The sequence below is a fragment of the Lactuca serriola genome, chromosome 3 (assembly GCF_051521515.1).
Source record: "Lactuca serriola cultivar US96UC23 chromosome 3, Lser_US96UC23_V15, whole genome shotgun sequence".
NCBI classification, from domain to species: Eukaryota; Viridiplantae; Streptophyta; class Magnoliopsida; order Asterales; family Asteraceae; genus Lactuca; species Lactuca serriola.
Genome location: NC_136410.1, coordinates 174,425,753 through 174,446,348, shown reverse-complemented (window position 1 = coordinate 174,446,348; position 20,596 = coordinate 174,425,753). Strand labels below are relative to the sequence as shown.

At 42.2% G+C, this 20,596-nt stretch overlaps 1 protein-coding gene across 1 annotated transcript; it reads left to right on the top strand.

Annotated features, from left to right (window-relative positions):
• The first annotated feature begins 10,243 nt into the window (after positions 1-10,243).
• LOC145095892 (putative mitochondrial protein AtMg00240) lies at positions 10,244-10,690 on the top strand. Its single transcript, XM_079033705.1, has one exon. It carries the CDS (start codon positions 10,244-10,246, stop codon positions 10,688-10,690), a length of 447 nt encoding a protein of 148 aa, XP_078889831.1.
• Positions 10,691-20,596: the final 9,906 nt, after the last annotated feature.

The window sequence follows — 20,596 nt, the reverse complement described above, 5'->3', positions numbered from 1 at the left end:
TCGAAGGAACTAATTCCTACACATTATTCTGTTATTTAGAATGCTAGCTATTATGTGATTTTTACATATATGTTTGTATAATAGATTGTAAAATCCCCAAGGTGTGGCTCACTATTGTATGATCAGGTTGAAATAAACCCCAAGGTTGGACCCATTATGGTATGATCGGGTTGAAATGAACCCCAGGGTGGGGCTCACTATCGTATGATCGGGTTGAAAAAAACCTCATGGCGGGCCCATATTTGTTTCTTGGATTGGAATCTACCCCACGGCTAGGCACGGTTTATGTGTTTGGTATGTTGTATTTTGGGGAAACTTACTATGCTTTATGCTTATAGTTTACATTTATGATTTCAGATACTTCCGGTACAAAGGGGAAGAGCCCAACGTGATGGCACAACATCCTCCCCTCATATTTCCCGCACTTTTAGATACTATTACTGTGATGTTTTGGATATTTTACACTATTATTGACTTGGATCTATTTGGTGATTGAAACTATTGGTTTTTAAATGAAAATTTTTATCATGGTTTTGGGTTGTTACAAGTTGGTATTAGAACCTTGGTTTGAGGGATTCGAGAACACTTTCGAGTGTGTCAGAACTCAAACTGAGGAAATGATAATCTTTTCAAAAGAAAAAGAAATTGAATTTATAACAAGATTATTGCTAAGAAAATGGGGTGCAATGCCTGCAGTCAGGCACACTCAAGTAAGTGGTTCCTAAATTATGCATACCTATGTATTATGATCAGTATGCCTAATATGTGAATTGCATCCTAGATTAGGACTAAGGATACCTTCAGGTTTCATATGATAGAATTACCCGATTTGTATGACACCTTATAGCCTAGGAGGATTGGATTATATGTATTACTTTTTGGATTAGTGTCTAAGTCCATAACTATAATTGGTATGTACTTGACCCGACTTGGCATGGTCCATTTGGGTTGCATGGCATCATGCATTTGGATAGACTATAATGAGAGAAATAACACTTAAGGTTTATTAATATATTATAAGTTCTAATATATTAATAAGATTATTTAATTAGTATTGATCAAGAATTAATTTAGAATCAATTAAGTGATCAAAATAAGACTAATTAAATATATGGATTGATTGTGTAAATCATCCATACTTTTATAATGGGCTAAGTCTCCATGGATTATCAAGGTGAGCTAAAACCCATATGATGCTCCATGTTGTATTTGAACCCATGGATCCAAGGAAATGGAAAGCCATGACAATTAGGGTTTACCCTAATTGTGACAAACTATATAAAGATCATATTCTTGGGGAAAATCAGCCACTAGTGTGTGAAGAAAAGGGCAAGCCGATTTCATGAAGTATCATTTCTCTCTAAGTTCTTGCAAGTGCATATGATGTTGTGTGAACCATTTGAGGTGTCACACTTGGGGCACTAGGCTCTTAAGCTCCATGGAATCAAGCTACACCAAAAGGTATGTTATTCTAACTTGTTACATTCATATGAATCAATGTTTTTTAGGCTAGTTAGGATAATACCTTGGATATTCATATTTGCAGGTATAATAGAGAAAACATAGATCCAAGGTATTTAGGGTTGCATGTACACTTTGGAGTGTTAGAATGCTCACAACCCAACAGTGGTATCAGAGCCTAGGCTTGTTTTCTTGTTATACTTGCAAAAATGGCTGAAAATTTGAATTTTGTTGTTGTCTGCACAACAGACTCACCGATTCCATGAAGGAACTCGACGAGTCCAAGGCAAAACTCATCCAACTCGACGAGTTGGTTCATGCACTCGATGAGTTGGACCCCCTGACAGCATATATTCGATTGTTTTCTGCTGGAATTGGACTAGGAACATTACCCTAAGCTATTTTTGAACAGATAAACTTGTTTTTGATGTGGTAATGTTCATGCTAATCCAATTTCAAAGATAGTTGTAAATAGATTCATGTTTTGTATTAGTTTAAGTGTTATGCTAATTACATGAAAAAGTTTGATTCCAATTATCTTGTTCTTATGAGTTGCTTAGATTAATAGAAAAGTTATGTGAAATTGTTGTTTTCAATCCAAATTAATCAAAGAGTTGGTTCTAAAATGTGTTTTTGTAACTTGTCCTCAAGTTATATGGAAAGTCACATTTAAGAATCATAAAACTCATAAAGTTTTCATAAGTTATGAATAAAGGAAGAGTTATTTCCTTTAATGGTTTAAAGTCTTCCATAACTTGTCCTCAAGTTATGGAACTTGAAGAGTTTTTTAATTAAAACTCTTTAAACTCATAAGTTATGGAATTAATTAGTTTTTGAAATGTTCAAAACTTTCCCTCAAGTTTTGGAATTAGAAATGTTTTCCCTAATGAATACTTTAATTCCAAGTTAAGCCCTTAGAATTTTAAAAGTTAAAATTCAACCCTTATACTTCATCATATTATAAGTTAATAATATATATATATATATATATATATATATAAGAGCAAGTCAGTCTTACCGTTAGTAGGCCTCATTCACAAAGCCGGTCTATAAGGGGGGTATAAGGTTGTTGCCTATAAAATGGCAGCTTAATGGGTGTCCACTCTCACCCACCGCTTCCTTGACTGGTTGAGGATTGTTAGCCGAATGGGTAGGACAAGGACTATAATTCTCCCTTCTTTAAAAGTATTAATGATAAATATTAAGTAACTAAACACTTTTATAAATTCCCAATCTTAGTTACCTAGGAAAATGTGAATTTGGTGCTAACCCATGAAATTACACTTTGCACTTTCCTTAAGTCGTTAGTGGAGCGTGTGTGGGTAACAGGCACGCTAACCTAGATTTAACAAGGTAGGCTAAGGGTAACTTAATGTTTTATCATAGTATCGATGGAGCGCGTGTGGTTAACCGACACATCTATTGAGGGGTACATATTAAGGGTACCAAGTATATTTGCATGGTTATTCACACCTTGTTTTGTGATCCTCGACATCCCGGTCACAAAACTTGAGATGGCACAATCGAGATTGAAACATGCCATTGAACAGTTCAATGAATCTCAAAAGATCTAGGAGTTTAAAATCCAAGTAAAAACCTAATAAATTATTTTGTTTTTCGTGGTGGAAATTGGTGAATCGACATTCGCCTACCTTCAAATATTTTATAGCTTCGATTACAGCATTCCTCTTACAAGTTATAAAAGTATTGTGTTGGGTCCTATCCTTAATATTTCATATTGGGTGTTATATTAAGGACTTAAATCAACTTACTTAGATATCTCTCATATTAGATATCTGGTTTAGACATCTATGATCATCCCAAATCCCTTGGAACAAACCTTCCTAATGAAGATGATGTCCCATGATTGGCTCATGGAAATCATACTTCTTGTCTTTCACCTCCTTCAATTATTCTCCCTAACCCACAAGTTCTTGAAAAGATTAAGGTCACTTAAGCCTTATTGGCAAGCGAAGTCTATGTGTGCTCACTTCTTGGAGATAAAGTCACATATTGACAAGCCGAGACAGTTGGGTGTCAAAGTCTTTAGAAAGTTGGATGTTCAATCACTTTCTAAGTCACATAGTGAGTTCCTTTGGGACTACTATGAAATAGACTATAGCATGACTCTTAATAATCTTATCTATTTGTTTGGTACTGCTGAATCAGTAATGATTTGGAGGACTAGCAAAGCAAATTTGATTAGAAGATCAACTTCCCAAACTTTCAATAGACATTGACAATGGTAATGTTGGGTCTGGTGTTGCGTCTTTGGGCTTGGTCATTAGTCCATTTATTTTACCCGGTTTGGGCCTGTCCAACCGTGGATAATCACTACGGTTAGCATATAAATATTGCATGCATGTATAGCTTTTAGATTGATCATTCTTATTAAGTACTTGCATTGTAACCCTAGCACACCTCTACAGTCGAAGTTCTTCATCGAGCTCTTTTGAGGTGTGAGTTATTAATCATTCGACACTATTGATCCATTATAGTGTTCTTTGCTTATTGAATATTGTTTTTCTGTTTGGAATCTATCGATCTACAACTCTTTTATTCCAACAATTGGAATCAGAGCATGAGACTGTGTAATACGTACGTATCTCTTCTGTTTGAAGAATCCTTTAGGGTTTCCACTTTTATCAATATAAAGACGTTGTCTTCCTCCTGTCGAGGGTATCTCTAGTTTTTGATAAAACCCTAAGTTCAACGTTACAAGTCTGATTCTAACTGAACACGTTCATCATGTCTCACGATGACTCTCAAATCAATCCAATCAACATCTGCAGCAGTATTGGATCAACTACAAGAATTCCCATTCTTTATACTCAAGATTATGAAGTGTGGGCACATCACTTCAAAGACTACATAGTTGGATCTGAAGATAATGGCTACTTAATCTAGGAAGCACTAACATAGGGTCCGTTTGTGTACTCTGGAACAAACCAAACAATCAAGACTCAAAAGGAGTATAAGAAACTTTTGGAGGACGAAGACAAGATCCCTCAAGATGAAAAAGACAAATTGTTATGCAATGTTAAAGCCATGAGGATGATTAGATTTTCATTGTAATCCGACACTTTTCGTCTAGTAAGTTCATGCACAACAGCTAAAGAAATATGGGATAGGTTGAAGGAACTATACTCAACCGATGAGGATCTGGAGCACTCGATCCAAACCTTATTGCTCTCTGAATTCGGTGCTTTCGTACAAAAACCTGAAGAGAAGCTCATTCAAACATTCGATCGTTTCAACCATTTGCTTAGCAAGATGATGAAGCCTAGTATTGAAAGGAAGGTGATTGAACAAAATGATACATTAATGAATGGCTTAAGGCCCGAATGGATAGCAGTGGTTTCAACAGTGAAAGCTCATGAACAATTTAAATCATATTCACTGGCGAAGCTAATGGGAATTCTAAAATCCCACGAGAGCGAAGTAACAAAAGAAGCGAAAGTTGTTTCGGGTGTGGGTTCACTGGCCCTTGTTTATAAACGCAAGAATGTAGTAGACGAAGAGGAGCAATCTGATATGTCAGAATGTGATCTGACCAATGAAGAGTACACAATGATGGTCACTAACCCGAAGAAGTTTGCTCGCAGAAAGTTCCCAGCCAATAAGAACCGAAACTGGCAGGGAAGCTATAATTCTGAAAAAGTGAAGGAAGAACCAAAGAACAACACCCAAAAGGACGATGAAAAGAAGGAGAGTAAACTTGTGGGTGACTCTAGGTACGATTGCAACTACTGTCATAATAAGAACCACTTTGCCAAGGATTGCATGCTAAGAAAGATGGCTGAGAAGAATGAGGGTGAAGATGATGAAGCTTACTACATGAGAAAGTTGGAGGAGATAAAGAAGAAGAAAACAGCTAAGGTTTCCATGAATTCTTTGATTGTGCAGGAAAACATTGTCGGTGATGAGTTCGATGGAGTGGAAGTTTGGTCTATAGATTCTGAGGATGAAGAGGTACGCACACCCTCGCATGGAAGAGCATATGTGGAGAGAGAAGGAGTTGTTGTGTCGGCTGGGAGATGCTTAATGATAACAACCGAAAGCAAGCATGAGAAGGAGAAGGTGAAGGAAGACAAATGCTTCGCTGCCAAGCCCATGAGTGAAAAGATCAGCGACTGCGATCAGTTGATCAAGAAGGTACAAACTATCCTAGAATCTCATAAAGTGCCAATAACAAAATATGAAAAAGATTTAAATGAATTAAAATCCAAGTTTTCTAGTTTAAGTGGCAGTCTTATGCAAACTCGCTTGTCCAACTCTAACCTAACTGACCAACTCAGCAGGGAGTCTTCCAAGAGTGAGGAGAGAAGAATGTGGATTCAGCAGAAGGAGTTAGAGTTAAGTAGCGCTAAGGATGAACTTATTTATTTGCAAAGAGACAATTTGAAATTTTGAAACAACGAAATGTTTTCTGTTTGATAGCTAAATGCCTATATACTAATATCACTCAGTTACATTTAAATTGAGAGATAGGAAAACAGATTCATAAAATGATTTTGCCTTCCCTTGAATTTAAGGAGGACGAAATCATTGCTGAGTGTGAATCTATAATGTCCTTGGATGAAATCTCTGTCACCTACAAATATGGATTGGACAAAATTGAATCTTTCATTGAGTCTAAAGAACGTAAGTATATGCTTAAGAATTTGCTGGACGAAAATGATAAATTAAAAATAAAGACTGAGACTATATAGAAATTTGACTCATCCAACGCCAAATTGAGTTCAGAAAATAAAATCAATTTAGAAAGCACTTCTGAATTTGATGAGGAGAGTGAGATGAGTTAAATCTCTGTAGAAGACATGGTCGATTGTTCAGAATTCATTAAAAACGAACCCGAACCAACAAAACCCCTCATATCTGAAAATTCGGTTGAATACGCTCGGGTGTCAAAGGAAAAATCAAAGACGCTCAAAGAAAAGGCCATTGTCTATCAGAAGGTACAAACTACACCCAACCAAGTGTATAAAGTCACTGGAGTCACTAAGAAGCCAACGGCAGAGTTGACATCGATGGTTGACAAAGATAATGCTGAAGGGTGCGATAATTTCTTCTGGTCTGCTCCCATTGATAATGCAGATGAAACAGTTGGTCTGTCAGAGCAAACCTCATGGAGAGTTAAGGGACGATACATACCCGAACCCCTCAACAAGCCCTCAAGCTTTGATAAACCTAGTACCAGTGGTACCAAAGACATACCAAGCGAATCATTTAAAGCTACCGGCGTCTCATCTACAACAACCGAAGCTCTTGAAAAGAAAACGAAACCTAAGGCCAATATTCATAAGACTCAAGAGCAACTCGCTGAATAGAAACGCCAGAGGAAAAAACGATACATGAAGAATCTCAATGAGAGAAAGCAGTTCTAGCAGTCCCAAAACCCTTCTTATGTTCGTTCCGAAAAAGCTAGTACTCTTAAAAAGGAAGCACATGTCAAGTCTCATTCTAGCAATGACTACCAGTCATGTAGTCAAGAAAACCGAACGACCCGTTTTGGTTCTAATTCTGGAAGTCACAAGAACCGAAAGTCAAGTTTCAGTCCTAACTCTAATTACGCCAAGAACCGAAAGTCTTGTTTCGGTTCCAACATAAGAGCCCAGAACCAAAAAGCAAGTTACAGTTCCAAATCCCATCCTCCTCACTCTCAATCAAAGCCCAACTTTGTGAAGGACATAAAAGGAAAAGGAAAACTGTATTAAGAACCTGAAGTCCAAAAGACCAAAGAGGCAGCTAACTCTAGAACACTCAAGAAAACCTCAACTGTGAAACCAACCAACAATAAAACACACAAGATAAACGAAGATAAAAATAAAATAAAAGTGTACACCATCAAACGAAAAGATGAAACCACATTAATGAAAAGAACATATATGGTTGATCTTTCGGCTGCTATTCCGTAATCTGTAAAAGTCTCACCAGGGCCAAGCGACTTTGAGTTCCTAAATCTGCTTAATTTTTGCAGGTAATAAGTGAGGAGCAGTTTGACGAAGATGGTATATTGATAGTGGTTGCTCTCGTCACATGACAAGAAGAAGTGAAGAACTTAGAGAGTTTCGGTCCCTTAAGGATGGTGGGTGTGTGAAATACGGAAACAACTCTTACATCATCATCAAAGGATATGGCATGATAACTAACGGAGAGTTCTCTATACGAAAGGTACCCTACGTGGAAGGATTGCAACATAACCTCATCAGCATTTCTCAACTTTTCGCAGGAACCAGTTTGAAAGTCTCGTTTGATGATGAGGGATCAAAAATAATTGAAAAACAAATGAAGAAAATTCTGTTAAAATCTGAGCGAAAAGGGGAGATATTTCCTCTAAATCTCAACTTGATAAAAGGAAAGCAAGAAATATGTTTGCTATCAAAGGCGAACACAAATGAAAGTTGGTTATGGCACCGAAGACTGTCCCATCTGAACTTCAAAGATATTAATCAGTTGGTGCTTGGTGATCACGTGCGTGGACTTCCTATTCTCAAATTTGATAAGGAACATCTGTGTGCAGCATGAAAAATGAGCAAGCAAAGCTGAAAGAGTCACCCTACTCGGATCAACACAAAGATCATCGAACCTCTTGAACTACTGCACATCGACTTATGTGGTCCTTCGGCTGTTGAGAGCTTCGGTGGTAGTAAGTTTATACTTGTCATTGTAGATGATTTTTCTCGCTTCACCTGGGTTTTCTTTCTTAAACAGAAATCAGAGGCGACGCCCAAGTTGAAGGCTTTTATCAAACAAGTCGAAGTCCAGCTGCGAAAGGTGGTACGGAATATAAGAAGCGACAATGGTCTTGAGTTCAAGAATTAATAAAGATTTCGAAGATTTTCTGGCTGAAAAGGGAGTAACTCACATCTTCTCTGCTCCCTATACTCCACAGAAAAATGGGATCGTTTAAAGGCGAAACCATTCTTTATGTGAAGCGGCCCGAACCATGCTGAGCTTCGCTTCTCTTCCACTATAATTTTGGGCTGATGCAATTGCTGCTGCATGCTACACTCAGAACCGATCCTTCCTGAACAAGAGATTCGCCATCACTCTATATGAAATCTTGAATGTTCGAAAGCCAAATGTGAAGTTTTTCCACGTGTTTGGTTCAAGATGCTTCATTTTCAACTCCAAAGAGAACCGAAACAAGTTTGATGTTAAGGAAGATGAAGGAATATTTCTCGATTATTCACTTACTTAAAAAGCATATATGGTTCTAAATAAATGCTCAAAGAAGATTGAAGAAACCTGTTATGTTACTTTTGACGACAATTACGTGAAGAAAATACAAACAACCGAAAGTCCAACGGAGGAAATCTTTCCAGAAACTGGTCAAGTCACGATTCCAATTGCTAATCTGTTTGATGAGTACATGCTACTTTTTGATGAACAAGAAAAGGCAATCCATTCAGAAACTAAAGTAGCAGATAAAAAAATTGATAACTAGAAGAAAATCATCGACGAAGCTGCTAAAGTCATGCAAAACAAGCCTCATCCACCAACCGAGAGGTAGCATCTAAGCGAACCTACTTCATCCGGTGAACATCCAGCTATAGATGACCCTCCTAGTGAAAGCACTGAATTGCAGGGGGGAGGGTACATCTACACCAAAAACAACCGACATTCCTTTCTAGGGGGAGAATCCATCAAAAACCTCAACAAATGCAGATCCATTTGAGGGGAGGGCACTAAATCTGACATTGGATTCGGTTCTCCATTTGAGGGGGAGAATGATAATGCAAATGAAGACGAAGAAGTGTCAGAACTGGAAGAAGAAGTCAATGTTGAGCTGGATCCTGCTTATGATCAAAATTACCCCCTTCTCCTAAAATGGACAAAGGATCATCCTAAAACTCAAATTATTAATGTATCATCTGAGGGAGTTCTCACACGTTCTCAAATGAAAGCGAAGTAAACTGCTTTATTCTCTCATGTAGAATTCTGCATGTTTAACTCGTTTGTCTCTAAAGTCGAACCGAAGACAGTAAATGCTGCTCTTGATCAATCTGATTGGGTGCAAGCTATGCAAGACGAACACCATGAGTTTGAACGAAATCGTGTTTGGAGACTGATTCCCACACCTAAGGATGCGTCTATGGTCGGTTTGAAATGGGTTTTTAGAAATAAATTGGATAAAGAGGGAAATGTTATTCACAACAAAGCTAGGTTGGTGGTGAAAGGATATTGCCAAGAAGAAGGGATAGACTATGAAGAGACCTTCGCTCCTATAGCAAGGTTGGAATCTGTAAGAATCTTTTTGGCATATGCTGCACATAAAAACTTTGAAGTTTTCCAAATGGACGTTAAATGTGCTTTCTTAAATGGAGAAATAGAAGAAATAGTATATGTTGAGCAACGACTCGGATTTGTTAACGAGAAGTATCCTGGTCACTGCTACATTCTGGATAAAGCAGTCTATGGATTGAAGCAAGCCCCGAGAGCCTGGTATGAAACTCTTACTCGTTTTCTCAAAATGTCAAAATTCAAGAAAAGTTCGGTTGACCCAACCTTCTTTCGCAAGAAAGAAGGCGAACACTTAATGATAGTTCAGATTTATGTCGATGACATCATCTTCGGCTCCACGAATCCTAGCTTAACAGCTGAATTCCGGAAGTTGATGGAGACTAAATTTGAAATGAGCGCAATGGGTCCAATTAACTTTTTCCTTGGATTGAATATAAGACAGGGACCAGAGGGCATCTTCGTTAATCAGTAAGCATACACGAAGACTCTATTAACGAAGTTCGGCGTGACAGGTGATTCCAAAGTAAAGGTTGCAATGGCATTTGGCACTAAGCTGACTCCATCTCTTGAGAAACCAGTTGTTGATATGACTCTCTATAGTCAAATGATAGGTTCCCTTATGTATCTAACGACAAGTAGACCAGACAATATGTTTTTTGTCTACTATTTTGCTAGGTTTCAAGCAAATCCAAGAGAGCCTCATATGCTTGCTGTGAAAAATATCTTCCGTTATTTGAAGCGGACCTCATCTCTCGGTCTTTGGTATCCTGCAAAATCTGGCTTCTTTGTTCAAGCCTTCTCTGATGTTGATCTTGGTGGATGTGGATTGGACCGAAAGAGCACAACCGGCGGATGCCAGTTCCTTGATGGCAAACTTGTCAGCTGGCAGTCAAAGAAACAGACGTGCGTGTCTCTGTGGCTTAAGCATCCTATACATCACATGTTATATGGATACAAAGCCAACTTAGAGACTATGGCTTAAGCATGAAGAAAATCCCTCTCTACTATGACTCTGAAAGTGCAATTCGAATATGTCACAATCCAGTGCAACACTCAAAGACAAAGCATATTGCACTGTGATATCATTTTATCAATGACCACATTGAAGATGAAAATGTCGAGGTTCCCTTCGTTAAGTCCTCAGATCAACTGGCTAACATCTTTACTAAGGCCTTACCAGAGGCAACCTTTAACAAAATACTCCAAGGCTTAGGAATGATGGAAGTTGAGTCAGTACCGAAACCCTTATCGTCTCAATAAAATTGAACAGGCGAAATAGAGCGAACGCTCGGTCTATTTTGGCTCCTGAATTTTCGGGAACCGAAATGAACCGAACGCTCGGTCCATTTCAGCTCTTAAATTTTTCGGAACCGAAATGAACCGAACTCTCGGTCTATTTTGGCTCTTAAATTTTTAGGAACCGAAACGAATCGAACGCTCGGTCTATTTCGGCTCTCAATTTTTTAGGAACCGAAATGAACCGAACGCTTGGTCTATTTCGGCTCTTAAATTTTTAGGAACCAAAATGAACCGAACGCTCGGTCTATTTCGGCTCTTGAATTTTTGGGAACCAAAATGAACCGAACGCTCGGTCTATTTCGCTTCATCTTTTCTAAGGTATGGTTTCGGTTGTACATTTTTGTAAAACTTTCTTATTTTTTCGTGTGCTTATCTTTCGTCTTTATTCTCATTTCTGTTTAATACAAAAATCCAAAAATATTTTCTTTTCTGTTTTTTTCCAGAAAAATCCAAAAACTACAAAAATATTTTTATTTGTTTTGAAGTTTCTTTTAATTCTCAAACTCAATTCAAATTCAAGGAAGCGAAACACAATGACATTGGGGTCGGAATAACATTCTTCTCTATGTACTAGTTAAGAGTCCCTAGAAGCATGTTGCTGAATGTAGACCGAAGCCTCCATGACTCTGAGTAAAGCCTTAATGATCCGATAAAAACAAATCGTTTCTTCCCAATCTGGCTGTTAAATTCACTCAAGTCACGAGCTACCTAACTCTTCTCTTAATGAGTTAAGAGTTTTCTGCTTTGTCATTCTTATGTAGCAGAGGTACTTTCAGTTCCATTAACCACCTCACTTTTCTCCATCCTGTTTCGCTCCACACTTGTAACCCTTGAGACTCTCAGACATTACCACTGAGGTTTATGGTTACATAATTTATGTGTTGATGATCTTAGTTACATCTACCACGAGCTAAGTGAAACCCAAAATCCAACACCTTGAACAAATTGACGATGAACACTCTGATGTTCAAGCTATTACTTGTCACCTAATGAAATCTCTTTTTCTTTTTGTGTGGTCTTTATGGAACTGTCTAACACCTGGATGTTTCTTCCCATAAGATGCAGTTTATTATTATTATTTTTTTTTTTGAGATTTCTTACTATTTTCAATCACAAAATATATTTTCAAACCTACTTGTTCAACAAACCACATCGGTTTCACAAGTACTTCACCCGACTTTCGGTCTTATTTCAAGTATCAAGGTTCGGTTGAAGGTAAGCCACCCTATAAGTCCTATTATTGAAAAGATGCCTTTCAATGTTTCTTTACAAACATTTGATCGTATTTCATGGGAAACCACACAGACACTTCTTAGTCTCTCTTGACTTTGAAGGAAGAGATTCGTGCCTGGGATCATCAGCTTCGTGTCTAAATAGACATCACTTAAATCCCACATATATCTTGCATTATTTCTTTTTATTGGCACACTCTTGCACAAAGGTCTTTATGATTTTCCAAATTCCTATTAGCAGTTCTAAAGGAAATTTTCAGATGTATGCTTTAGGTTCTAACAGATATGGCGATTTCCTTTATTGTGAAGAAGAGACAGTTAATTTCCAAAATGTGAAAGCTGATTTATTTTAATAATAAAAATCACATAAGGGTGAGTCAGCATGAAGTTGAAAAGGTTTGAAATTTCAAAAAAACGCTAAGAACGAAAAAGGCGCGTGAATTTGAAACTATTCACATCCCCACGCCTGCTGACGTATTTCTAGGGATACCAAGCTGTCACATCGCGCTTTTTCAGGTGACGTTTCAGAGATCAGGTCATCATCACAAACAGATTTTTCTCACTCCTAGAGACGGTATAAATGATTTTCTCAAACCTATTGGTCACCTTTACCAAACTTTCTCTCTCTCTTTCTCTCTCTCTCAAGAACACATCGGCGATCATCCACTATTCATATTCTTCCTCTCACCTACAACAATGGCTTAATCTTCATCAGTTTTCAATCAATTTGCTCAGTGCACTCTTCTGAACATCAAACCTAATCAAAATTTGATCATCGAACTCAACCCCTTTCTCTATGATTCGTATATGCTACATGTGGTCGAATGTCTCAAATATTCGCCATTGGTGATTGCTCTCACACAGGTGGAATGTGTTCTGATGTCCATGGTCTCTGATGTCTACTCCTCTGCCGTTTATGATAAAGCCAAGGAGCGCATATTCTTCGAAATTGTCACTCAAAAATCCTCAATTTCAAAAGTTAGGTTTTCTTCCTTGCTACGCCTTCCTGCTGCTGAATCATTGGTCAACCCAGACTCCATCACCAACACTCAACTGTACTCGATGCTCTATGATATGGGGTACACAGAGATTCTCACAACAATCACCAATTTCAAGAAGTCTTTTCTTCCTCCTCAATGGAATGGACTCTTAACACTCATCTCCAAGGGCTTATCGGAGAGGGTTGCTGGTTCAGACGTGTAACAGCCCGGAATTTCAGGTATTGTTATAATTATGTTTTTGGGGTGTTTTAAGAGGGGACTCAGCGAGTTGGAGCCAGACTCGCCAAGTAGGACCACCGACTTGGTCGCGGGTTCGCGACTGGACTCGACGAGTCCAGATATGGACTCGGCGAGTCTGCGCTGTTCAGCGGAAACCCTAGCCGTTTGGTTTTGGAACGTATAAAATGGACTTATAGGCCGTCATTGTCCGTTTTAGCCTACTGAGAAGAACCCTAAACCGATTGTGTGCATCTGGAGCAAGGATTGAAGATCATTGTTGAGTTTGGAAGAGTTGTTGTGCAAGGAAGAGAAGGGCTTTGCTAAAGGAACAGCAAGAGAATCACGTTCTGAGGTTTGGGGACGCAGAGAACACGTTATTCAGGTAATAAATCGAATTACACTCTTCCATGTTGATGTGTATATGGATTTAGGGTTTATGGAACCCTTTTGGTGGCTAGATTGAATGTACCTTAGTCCCCAAACGATTGGAACCCTGTATTGGGACCTTTAGAGGTCCAGAATGTCCCATGCCTGTGCATTTCGGGAATTAAGAGAGGTTTTGGATTGGAATCCTTATGCCTTAAGTCAAAATGTAAATTATAAGTCTTGGGGTGTAACATGAGCACCTAAATGAAGGCCTTACGTGATGGACCAGCTTAGGAGGACCAGACCTATGAATGGTCGGGACAATACTGATCTTAGGAAGCAGTTTGATCGACTGCATGGCATGGACTCGCCGAGTCCAATGAATAGACTCGGCGAGTAGCTTGGAGAATAACTGGGACTCGTCAAGCTGTTCTTCAGACTCGGCGAGTGGAGTCGGGGTGGCCCCGCGATTCTTCCACGAGGAACTCGTCGAGTCAAGAGGGATACTCGACGAGTAGAAAGGGAACATCAGGGAATTGGTGAGGACGTCTAGACTCGCCGAGTCCAGTCAAGTTGACCGTTGACCGTTGACCAGAGTTGACCTACATGTGATTTCTTAGGGGCAGTTGTCTTGAATGATAAAAGTGTTAATAAGGGATATATGATATTATAGGGAGTCTGTAGCTCGGCGGATCGAGTACGAGTGATTTCAGGAGTTGCTAGCTTTCGATATTGACGAGGTGAGTCTTCTCACTATACTGTACCCGGAAGGGTTTGACTGTGTGACCGGAAGGTCGGATATGATATGTGATATATGTGCTATATGTGGTAAGTTAATTGTTATATGTGTTGTGTATGTTTTATGGGCCGGAAGGCAATATGTTATGGGTCGGAAGGCAATATGTTATGGGCCGGAAGGCGAATATGTTATGGGCCGGAAGGCGATTATGTTACGGGCCGGAAGGCGTTGTGTTGTGGACCGGAAGGTCAAGGCCTGGAAAGGCGTATATGTGTAAGTAGTATACTGGGGAACTCGCTAAGCATTTATGCTTACAGTTGTTATGTATGTGTTTCAGGTACTAGCGAGGACCGTGGGAAGGCGTCGGCGTGATGCGTACACACTGTTCGATATTTTGAGATCTTGGGGATTTTATGATCGTATTTTGACATAAAACTTGGAATAATTATATTTAGTTTGAATAAAGTCACTTTATTTGAAATGGAAAATTTGTTTGAAAATTTGCGTTGTTACAATTGGTATCAGAGCCTTGGTTTGAGGGATTCGGGTGTACCTTCGGGTGTAACTGAACTCAAACCGAGGATTCGAGGAAAATTTAAAAAAAAAAAATAAAGGCATAAACTTTTATAAATGATAATGTGGTAAACAAGAAACAAGCAGTGTGTACGATCAGCCAGCGCCCAAATGGTAAAGATCCCCAGAATACCTTACAATGTTATGTTATGCAATGAATTATGAATTGTTATGCATGCTAGAAGACTAGGTATTCATGATAGGACTAGAGTGGCCTGATTTGTGATGCCTTAGTCTAGGGAGTTTGCCGATATGAGATATTTGATAGCGTGCAGGTAGATAGTGCATATCAAAAGTAGAGTACTCACTTTTCGGGGTTTGGGGAGGAAGATTTGGGACGAATGCTGATACAGTGTGGTCGGTAGTATTGGGCCCGTACTACCGAAGACACCGGGTCGGTGGGAGACCAAAGTAAGAATCCCTGGATATCGGAGACTGAGTAGGGTTGCGTTATCGAGTGCAATTGTACTTGATAGAATCTCTGATAATTTCATGTTGTATTTCAGAGACATCATGGTTACAACACGCCACGGGGCGAGTTCGAGCAGTGTGAGCGACGAGGATATTCGTCAGATGATTCAGGAGGAGGTAGCTGCAGCGATCCGGGCTGAGATCCCAGAGATGTTTGGGTCTATTAAGACCACCCTAATGGAGACGTTCGAAGAGCGGTACGCCGCACTGACTGAAGCTGCAGCCGCTGCCGCTACCGCAGTCGTGGCCGCTGCCAGGCCACAAGGGGGCGACTCGTTGCTATTCCGGGAATTCAGCAACACGAAACCCCTTGAGTTCGATGGGACGCAGGATCCAATTGCTGCAATGAGGTGGATCGCCGATATTGAAGGGTGCTTCTACACTTGCTCATGCCCGGAGCACCTGAGAGTACGGTTCGCTTTGAACCAGCTCCGTCTGGGAGCGAAGGATTGGTGGAAGTTCGTGACGGCGAACTTCACTCTGGCGGAGATTACAGCAGTGACATGGGAGAGGTTTACTGCCATGTTCAGGGACGAGTACGTTCCCCCAGTGGAGAGGGAACGATTGATTCAGGAGTTCTTGACCCTTAAGCAGGGTACTGATTCGGTTGCGGTGGTCACGCGGAAGTTTCATGAGAGGGCGATGTTCTGCCCCGAGCTGGTGTCTACAGAGCAGTCGCGGATGAGCCGGTACTTGGGTGTTTTGAGGAGGGATATCCGGGAGTTTGTGTCGAACTCCACCTATCGTACTTTTACTGAGCTTCAGGCGAATGCCAGGAAGCGCGAGATCGAGTTGGAGACCCAGGCCAGGGAGGAGGCCGAGTCTCGGCAGATGGACCGGCGGCCGGCTCAGTCTCAGCCGGCAGCCAAGCGGACCAAGTCCGCCGATTTAAGGACGGGAGGTCCGAAGGGCCGCACTTGCGGAAAGTGCGGCAAGGGTCACGATGGGGCGTGTCGAGCTGGTGGTTGCTACAAGTGTGGCAAGGAAGGACACATTGCCAGGGATTGTCCTAAGGGGTTTATGGTTTGTTTTCATTGCAACCAGACAGGCCATCGGAAGGCCGAGTGCCCGCAGCTTCGTCAGGGATCTACACCTACTACCAGGACTACTGAGACTCGACCGGCGAAGGTCGAGGCCCCGAGGGCTCCCGGGAGAGCCTTTCAGCTGACTGCGGAGGAGGTCCGCGCTGCGCCCGATGTTGTGGCAGGTACTTTTCTTGTGAACTCTATGCCTGCTCTAGTGTTATTTGACTCGGGTGCGAGTAGGTCCTTTGTATCTTTAGCTTTTAGTCAGCATATCAGCATTAGTCGTGAGCCATTAAGTCGGCCTCTGAGCGTTTCTATAGCGGCCGAGAGGGTGGTTTGTGCCATAGAGGTTCTTCGGGGATGCGTACTAGAGATTTTCGGGGTTGAGTTTCCGGTTGACCTAATTCCTATTGCGATGGGTGATGTCTGTGTCATCGTGGGCATGGACTGGTTGAGTCGATTCAGCGCTGTCATCGACTGTGAGCGTCAGCTGGTGACTATACGAGACCCTAGTGGGGGAGTTCTTACGGTGTACGGCGAGGATACCCGTTCGGGATCAGCTTTTTATTCGGCCGCTAGGGCAAGGCAATGTCTACAGCAGGGATGTAAGGGTTTTGTGGCGTATGTGATGGATACGCGGGAGGCTTCCGAGAGACCAAGGTCAGTGGAGGAGGTCCCAGTGGTGCGCGAGTTTCCAGATGTTTTTCCCGAGGAACTGCCGGGAGTACCTCCTGCGAGGCAAGTAGAGTTTGGTATCCACCTGATTCCGGGGGCTGCGCCTATTGCGAAGGTGCCTTATTGTCTCGCACCTCCAGAGATGCAAGAGTTGTCCTCGCAACTCCAGGAGTTGTTGGGGAAGGGATTTATTCGGCCGAGCAGCTCGCCGTGGGGAGCACCGATTCTGTTCGTCAAGAAGAAGGATGGTTCACACCGGATGTGCATTGATTACCGGGAGTTGAACAAAGTGACGGTCAAGAACCGTTACCCGTTACCGAGGATCGATGATTTATTCGATCAGTTTCAAGGGGCATCTTGGTTTTCCAAGATCGATCTGAGGTCAGGGTACCATCAGGTAAGAGTGCGGGATGAGGACGTCCAGAAGACAGCATTTAGGACGCGATATGGGCATTACGAGTTTGTGGTGATGCCTTTCGGGCTCACCAATGCCCTGGCGGTGTTCATGGACCTCATGAACAGGGTATGCAGGCCGATGCTGGATCGGTCTGTGATTGTATTTATCGACGACATCCTAGTGTATTCGCGATCTAGAGAGTAGCATGAGGGACATTTGCGGGAGGTCCTTGAGGTACTGAGGTCGGAGAAGCTATATGCAAAGTTCTCCAAATGTGACTTCTGGTTGCGGGAGGTCCAATTTCTTGGACATGTTGTTAATCAGGCAGGGATATTGGTCGATCCGGCCAAGGTTGAGGCTGTGATGAGTTGGGAGGTACCGAAGTCATCTTCTGAGATCAGGAGTTTCCTTGGGTTGGCGGGGTACTATCGGAGGTTTATTAAGGACTTCTCCAAGATCGCAGTGCCGCTCACCAGATTGACTCGGAAGGGTGTTGCATTCTCATGGGGACCCGAGCAACAGACTTCCTTCGAGACACTTCGCCAGAGACTGTGCGAAGCCCCGGTATTAGCTCTCCCGGAAGGGATGGAAGATTTTGTCGTATATTGCGACGCATCGATTTCGGGACTGGGTGCAGTGTTGATGCAGAGAGGTCATGTGATAGCTTATGCATCGAGGCAGCTAAAGCCTCATGAGGCGAGATATCCCACACACGATTTAGAGTTGGGGGCAGTAGTGTTCGCTCTCAAGATTTGGCGTCACTACCTGTATGGGGTTCGATGTACGATATACACGGACCATAAGAGTTTGAAGTATTTGATGGATCAGCCCAACCTAAATATGCGTCAGAGGAGGTGGTTGGATGTGGTCAAGGATTATGATTGTGAAATCCTGTACCACCCGGGCAAGGCTAATGTGGTAGCCGATGCATTGAGCCGCAGGGCGGAGAGCACTCCATTGCGAGATGTATGTCTGAGACTGACGGTGATGACTCTGGTATTGGATGCTATTCGTGGGGCACAGGCCGAGGCTGTGAGATCCGAGATGCAGAAGAAAGAGCGAGTCGTTGGGTTAATTTCAGAGTTCGTTAAGGATGGACGAGGACTTCTGACGTTTCAGGGTCGGATTTGGGTACCGTTCGTGGGCGGTACGCGTGCTACTTTGATGGAAGAGGCTCATAGATCGAAATTCTCGATCCATCCCGGTGCTACGAAGATGTATTTGGACTTGAGGAAGGAATACTGGTGGCCCTGTATGAAGAGAGACGTCGCCTGGTTCGTTGAGAGGTGCTTGACCTGCCGTAGAGTTAAGGCCGAGCACCAGAGACCGCATGGCAAGTTGCAGCCTTTGGAGATTCCTGAGTGGAAGTGGGAACAGATTACTATGGATTTCATCACCAAATTGCCGAGAACTGCCAGGGGAGTCGATGCAATTTGGGTGATTGTGGATAGGTTGACGAAGAGTGCACACTTCCTTGCCATCAGCGAGAGTTCATCAGCGGAGAAGTTGGCGGAGATATACGTGAGGGAAGTAGTATCTCGGCATGGAGTGCCGATCTCGATTGTTTCGGACCGTGATGTACGCTTCACTTCCAGGTTCTGGAAGAAATTCCATGAGGAGCTGGGTACTAAACTACATTTTAGTACCGCATACCATCCCCAGACAGACGGTCAAAGCGAGCGGACGATTCAGACACTGGAGAACATGCTTCGAGCGTGTGTGTTAGATTTCGGGGGTAGCTGGGATGCGTATTTACCCTTGGCAGAGTTTTCCTACAACAACAGCCATCATTCGAGCATTGGTATGCCACCTTTTGAGTTGTTGTATGGTAGGAGGTGTCGGACCCCCATTTGCTGGGGAAAGGTGGGACAGAGAGTGATGGGCAGTACAGAGATCGTACTTCAGACGACAGAGCAGATTCAGCAGGTTAGACAGAGGTTATTGACCGCCCAGAGCCGAAAGAAGAGTTATGCGGACAGACGCCGGTCCGAGCTTGAATTTCAGGTTGGCGACTTCGTTCTCCTGAAGGTTTCTCCTTGGAAAGGAGTGATCTGGTTCAGGAAGAGGGGCAAGTTGGGGCCCCGGTTTATAGGTCCATTTCGTGTGATTGCAAGGGTAGGCCGGGTAGCCTATCGGTTGGAGTTGCCAGCAGAGTTGGGACAGATCCACAATACTTTTCATGTATCGCAGTTGAGGAAGTGTATAGCCGATGAATCGGCAGTGGTTCCATTAGAGGATATTCAGGTGGATGCGAGCCTGAATTACGCCGAGAGACCAGTGGCCATCAGGGATCGGAAGATCAAGGTTCTGAGGAACAAGGAGGTACCTCTGGTGTTGGTTCAGTGGCAACACCGGAAAGGATCGGAGATGACTTGGGAGCCGGAGCGTGAGATGCGGGAGCAGCATCCGGAGTTATTTGCAGAGTGAGACTTCGAGGGCGAAGTCTAGTCCTAGTGGGGGAGAGTTGTAACAGCCCGGAATTTCAGGTATTGTTATACTTATGTTTTTGGGGTGTTTTAAGAGGGGACTCGGCGAGTTGGAGCCAGACTCGCCGAGTAGGACCACAGACTTGGTCGCGGGTTCGCGACTGGACTCGACGAGTCCAGATATGGACTCGGCGAGTCTGCGCTGTTCAGCGGAAACCCTAGCCGTTTGGTTTTGGAACGTATAAAATGGACTTATAGGCCGTCATTGTCCGTTTTAGCCTACTGAGAAGAACCCTAAACCGATTGTGTGCATCTGGAGCAAGGATTGAAGATCATTGTTGAGTTTGGAAGAGTTGTTGTGCAAGGAAGAGAAGGGCTTTGCTAAAGGAACAGCAAGAGAATCACGTTCTGAGGTTTGGGGACGCAGAGAACACGTTATTCAGGTAACAAATCGAATTACACTCT